General features: G+C 33.5%; 1 protein-coding gene across 2 annotated transcripts in view; it reads right to left on the bottom strand.

Annotated features, from left to right (window-relative positions):
• The window catches only part of LOC107613704 (BES1/BZR1 homolog protein 4), a 4,333-nt gene extending 2,780 nt beyond the window's left edge, over positions 1 to 1,553 (bottom strand). Inside the window, exon 1 of one of the 2 annotated variants that reach the window (XM_016315814.2) lies at positions 999 to 1,553. In XM_016315814.2, coding sequence (XP_016171300.1) covers positions 999 to 1,211 — 213 coding nt within the window. In that variant the 5' untranslated portion in view covers positions 1,212 to 1,553. The remainder of the gene's footprint in view (positions 1 to 998) is intronic. The other variant, XM_016315813.2, reaches the window with a different exon arrangement.

Here is a 6,474-nt window from a genome sequence, read left to right as displayed (position 1 = left end):
CCCCTTTCTTTACCAAAATCAATTAAAAAAAAAAAGAAAAAGAGAAAAAAAAAGCAAAAGAAGAGAAACCAAACCAAACCCAGAAAAAAAGGCCCTATTCAGCATAAACAAATCTGGCGAGTCAAAACAAGCTACATCTCCAGTAATAGCCGGCATTATTGAACACTTTATGTAGGGCGTCATCAATAAAGGTGGGTGGCCACTGCAGAAACAAATAAATACAACTGCAAAAGCCCCTTAAAAAAAAAAGAAAAAAGAAATATCACGGGTTTTCAAGGAACCCCCCTCTTTTCTCCCCAAAAACAAATGGAAGAAAGAAAAGTGGCTATCCAAATCAGAGTACCATGCAATGTCTGCAAAAGGCTTCTGCCATGTTACCACTAAGCAAGCGCGCGCGCACACAAATAAATACATTACCAATGACTATGAGGACACTTTTTTAAGCTGACAAAACTACCCCTTTAAACCCCCTCTAATTCCCACTTCCCGGTATCAAATGCAAGATGATTTCCACCTTTCTGGCACTCCCTCGAACCCATAATGGCCATTTTATTCACATTCCTTTACCTCGAGATCTATGCCTTCATCCTATCTATCGAATGGGGACTAAAACAACACACCATACAACGAATCTTTTGTGCTCCATGCTCAATAGAGAGAGAGAGAGAGAGAGAGAGAGAGGCACAATAGCTTAGCTCCAACCAGATCTAACGTACACTGGTGAAGTGAAAACCCCTAAAAAGCAATAGAATCAACACCCAAAACTAAACACCAGAAGTCCAAAACAATTGCAATACTAACATCAGCATTTTAACACTGCAAAATCAAAATAAACTCGAACTCAAACCTCACATAGCATCAAAACAACAAAAGATGATCACAAATTCACAATCAATTTTTGCATAACAGCTAACATAAATTTAATTTAAACAACCAAAAACAAAATAGCATTGTTCAACAGTAACATCAAAGGTGAAGCTTTTTGCCTATTTCATTACCTTCCGATACGTGGTGCCGTCAGGTTCAACGGTCCAACCGGCTTCGTTGCACAGCGCCTTAAGAACTTCGTTGTTGTCGCAGTGCTTCGGGAGCTTGTAGTTTCCGTACATTCTCAGCCCGGCGAAGATCTTGGCGGCGATCGCCCTCCGCCGCCGCTCCCTCCGCTTGTTGTTCTCCCTCTCCTTCCAAGTAGGCTGCCTCGCCCCCGTCATCTCGCCGGAGAAAAATCCTCCGGCACAACCACTACTGAAGAAACCCTTTCCCTCTCCTCAGAACCAGCGAATAAATAAGGATCAAGAAAAACAACCGATTCGAACGTGGCGGCTGCGATCCCTGCGTGTTATCCGGCGAGATCGCTCATCGGAGCGGTGGGTGGTGTCGGCGAGCGCGGAATACTGGTAGCTCGGGGTAACTCGGACGAGTGGAATCGGAGGAAAACGACGCTGGATTATGGAAGAGTTTGAATCGAAGGAAGGTGATCGGAAAATGAGGAACGGGATTTTGGAGACTTTTGTGAGAAAAAAAAAAGAGGAGCGAAGAGAGTGTAGCCGGTGAGAAAGGGTTGGGTTAAATATGTTTGGGGGAAAATTAATTGACCTTGGTTTTCCAAAGTTATTACGATTGTGCCATTTATTAATTATTGTTGTGGTCTGTGGCTGTGAGTGGAGTTGTGTGATTTCGTACGTGTCTGACTCGACTACGTGCCTATGGTTGACTGAACCCCAAGCGCTGCCCCTCCACATGCAAACGATGGATTAAGATTTAGGGGCGCTTTGATAAAGTTGCCAATTTCAACTTTTTTTTTTAAAGATGTTTTTTATTTTGTGGTTGTTATTAATTTAAAAGCGTGTTATTAAAAGTGTTGTTTAAAGAGAAGGTGTTACTCTTAATCGTTAACTTGGCTCTGATACTAATTTTTTAGAGTCGATTTTTCTTTTAATTTTTTTTTCGAAATTTCTATTAACTCTTCATATTTTACTTCGAATAAATTTATAATTTGTATGGATTCAATTGGTGGTGCTTTATTTAAAGGATTTTGATAATAATTTGCAAATTCATAATCTAAAGTATTGACCATTTCTATTATTTCTCTTGTATTTGTTATATGATCATTTATTACTAGTCCTTGATGTATATTTATAATTCTGATTTCATTTTTATAATTTTTTCAATCTTGTTTTAGTTTATAATATTCTTTTTTGCATGGATTATGGTATGTAAAATCTTTTATCTGTTTGTCTTTTTCTTTAATATAATTTCTCAAATCCTCAAAAACTTCTTTTATTTCTACACTTTCTGTTGTTTCTAAATATCTTTTTAATTTTTCGACTTCATTCTCCATTTTTTCTTTCAACAGCTTTAATTCTTTTAAGTCATAATATGGTTTTCCAGGCATTTATAAATTTTTTAACTTTAATTCTAACTTATTTATATTTATTCTTATTTCTATCCTTTTTATTAAAAGGTCATCAATTTCGATCTAAAGATTATTTAATTCCCTTTTATACTCCTTTATTTTATTTTTTAATTTTTCCGCCCTTTTTCTTTTTATTTTATTTTCTGGTTTTTCAATCTTTTTATGCTTCATTATTTATTTTAGAATTTTCGCGAACTCTATCATTGATTCATCACCATTTTCTAGAGATTCTATTAATTTTTCTAACTCTTCAACTTCTCTTTTCAACTTGTCATAGATTATCTTTAGAGCTTCAAATGCTCTTTGATTTATTTCAGAGAACTGTAAATAATTCAAACGATTTTCTCTTTCAAAGAGCTCTTGTTTTTTGTCTTGATAAGTTACATATATTTCTTCTTTATTTATTGTCATAATTTAGTGTTTAGGTTTCATTTAATTTTTCGACCTTTTTTGTTAATTCTTTTATTTCAGAATTTTCTTCTTTAATCTTTAACTTAGATAAACTTAAAGGGCTATTAATTTTAGATTCTCTTATTTGAAAATTTGATGAAACTAATTTTCCTGATGGTTCTTTTAATAATAGAACCGGGTTTTCAATAGCTTTATATTTTGGTATTTCTGTTTTTACAATTTTCTGAAATAATTCATCGACATAAATTCTTTCTCTGTTTTTAAATATTATACTATGATGGCTATTTGTTAAAGCATAATTTATTGCTGTAATTGAAAATGGTTCATCATCTTGTTCCATTAGATTCCTTCTGTGAAATTTATAAGCCAAACTTATAGATCTTCCAAGATTTTCAGTTGATAAAGGTATAGCATATCCAAGATGGGCATTGAATTTAACATTTACGTTTGCCAAGTTTTCATGAACAATTCCGATTATTTGATATATTGGGTCATCAGTAATTCTTTTGTCACAGATTGCTAAGCTTATTGGTGAATTAATTTCTTTCATATATGTAGATTTGATTAAGACTTGTATAGTACTAATATGAATCCATCCAATTTTAGATCTTTTTTGTTGATCCTTAATTTTCTCAATCTGTTTACTCAATTCTTCATCATTTATCAAAGCTATTTCAAGTTCTCCATTTTTTATCTCCTGAGGGGAGATTGTAGATACTAACTCCAGAGGGGAGTTTAGAATTATTTTTCCCTAAGGGAATTCTTCCTCAGACTATAGAATCGCCTCAGCAGCTTCCTCCTTACTCTCCTAGCATATGAGTACTCTTAGCCTTCTGCTTTCTATTGTCTGCCCCTTCTACAATTGCCTAAGCAACCTATTTATAATAGTTGGGTTTGATGGACAATTCCCATCCTTACCCTTCTTATGACGTCATTGCTTACGTCATTGTTTGTTATCTTGCACCAGCTACATTGTTGGTGCCTTATGACCTAAGTGCTTACGTCACTATGCAATAATGTTGAGAGATGCTTCAGATGCACTGTCCTCCTCTTTTATCATGTGACCTTCAGATGCATTGTCTTCTTCCTTTATCATGTGGGTTGATTCTGTTTTATTATTGCTTTCTTCAGATATCTCTGAGGCACATAGCTAGCACTTGTGGTCTTCTCTGTCTTTTATCAAATAGCAGAGATTCCTCTTTATCCCTTCAGGGAGCTTTTCTAAAGGTCCAGATAAGTTGTAGAATGCTGATTCAAATTCCACCAAGAGTCTCATCTCTCTTTCTTCAATTTCATTTCTTTTACTGGACACAAGCAGAGTATTTCTACTTTTATAATTAATCCTTGTGTGAGATTCCTTCGTTATTTTTTGAGTTCTTTCAAAGACCCTTGCTAATGTGCTGGCTAGCCTTCCTTCATGACTGTAAATTGTTAAATCTTGAATCTGATCAATTGGTTAAAAATTTTCTGGGAAGATGGACATGAATATTACTTGGTGTGCTGGAACCAAGCATTCTTCTTCTTCATTAAAAATAGGTTGACTGTTTGTAAATTTTAGGGATATATCCCTTGGATTTACATTGTCAATCATATTTTTAAATCTCTTTACTGCATCAACGAATCCTGCAGGAAACTCACTAATAATTTTTAGATCATTAAAAATTAAAATTGTATCAATTAATCCATACTGAAAAAACTGATAGGTGTCAGATGGAAAAGCATCTGGAAATATAACCAGCTTTGTTAGCTGTTCTTTGGCAATAGGATAATATCCCAAAATTGCCCTTTTTTCTTCAGTCAAATTCAGGACTATGTTAAGGGTTTCTCTGAGATTTGATCTACATACCCTTTTCTTTTCCTTGATTTCAGCCCTTGTAGGAATGTTTCTAATTATCCCTGTTCTCTGGGTTTGAATTTGAGCTTTATCTGCTCTTTTTAGGGTTTGCTCTGGATGGAGAGCTTCATATTTCCTAAAGGATTCCTTTGCCTCTTCCAGTGTTAAAAACCCTCCTTTATGAATTATCCTTGATTGATGTGTGAATGGTGCCGCTTTTTCCCAAGCATCATATACTCCTTTCATAGGGCCATTATAAATTACATAATATTTTTTATCTTGGGTGGATTTTTTAATAATTTCAGCAATTGTTTTATTTTCTGAAATTTTTTCTTCACCTGATTTGTCCACCATGCTTAGCTGGCTGAACTCTGATGTTTCTGCTTGTTGTGTTGATTTCATTGCTTCGATGGCCTTCTTGAGGGATTGGATCTGTGTCCTTATTTGCTGACAATACTTGCATTTTTCGAGCTCTTGCTCATATTTTTGAATTTCTTGATCTAATGCGTTGTAGACGAACTCCATTCTCTTGTTAATGTATCTGCAATAACATTTTTGTCACCTTTAATATATTCAATTTTTATTGGATATTGTAACAAAAATAATTGCCATCTTACCAATCGTCCATGGTTATAATCAACTTTTAAATTATATCGTATGAAACCTGTTAGGTAGCTTGAATCTGTCCTTAATGTAAATTCTCTTGGTAGTAAATCAATTTTCCATTTCTTAAGAGATTTAATTGCTGCTAGAGTTTTCTTTTCATGAGTGGTATATCTCTGTTCTGTTGGAGTAAAAGTTCCTGAAATATACCTGCAAAGTAATTCCTTTGGGGAATATTTAAAATCTAGTGATTCTTTTGCTTGTTCTAAATCTTTTATAGTTTTCTTAGCTTTTAGACATCCTGACTAGGTTATGTCTGAGGCATCTGTTTCTACTATTAAGTAGTCATTTTCTTCTGGAATATAAAGTTCTGGAAGTTTTTCACATAATTCTTTAATCTTTTGAATTTGCATACTATCTTTTTCATCCCATTTCCATTCTTTTTTAGTACTTATTTTTGGAAATAAGCTTTTAGTGTATTCTGTTATATTCTTTAGAAATCCTTGATCAGAAATATAATTTATACACCCTAAAAATCTTTGTAATTGTTTTCTATCTTCTATTTTATTAGGAAATAAATTTACCTTTTCTAAAACATTTGGTTGAAGTTTTAGCTTTCCTTGAGTGGATAGAATTAATCCAAGAAACTCTATTTCTTGTTTTGCTATTCTTGCTTTCTTTTTGTTAAGAACTAATCATTTTTCTTTACATCTTTCTAAAACTATTAATAATTTTTGAAGATGATCTTCTTTATCCTGTTTTGTAAAAATTAGTATATCATCAATGTACACTAAAACAATTTCATTTAATTCTTTTAGATTTTCTTCTATAAATCTTTGATAAATACCTGGGGCTTGTTTTAATCCGAATGGCAATACATTCCATTCATAGAGCAACACACTTGTTGATTCTTTTGTTGGGCAAGTAAAAGCAGTTAATTTCTTTGTTTCTTCGTCTAAACGAAGTTGCCAATATCCTGATTTTGCATCAAGAGATGAAAACCAAGTTGCTCCTTTGATTTTTTCTAAATAGAATCTTTTCTTGGAAGTTTATGAGCATCACCAATAGTTGCTTCATTCATCTTCTTATAGTTAATAACTATTCTTCGTTTTTCCCTTTTAATTTCATTATTGTTTTCGACATAAAAGGCTGGAGCCGCATGAGGACTTTTACTTAATCTTATAATTCCTTTTTCCAAAAGATCTCTACA

Source organism: Arachis ipaensis, chromosome B08 (genome assembly GCF_000816755.2).
Source record: "Arachis ipaensis cultivar K30076 chromosome B08, Araip1.1, whole genome shotgun sequence".
In the NCBI taxonomy this organism is placed as follows: domain Eukaryota; kingdom Viridiplantae; phylum Streptophyta; class Magnoliopsida; order Fabales; family Fabaceae; genus Arachis; species Arachis ipaensis.
This window is presented reverse-complemented; position numbering and strand designations above follow the sequence as displayed.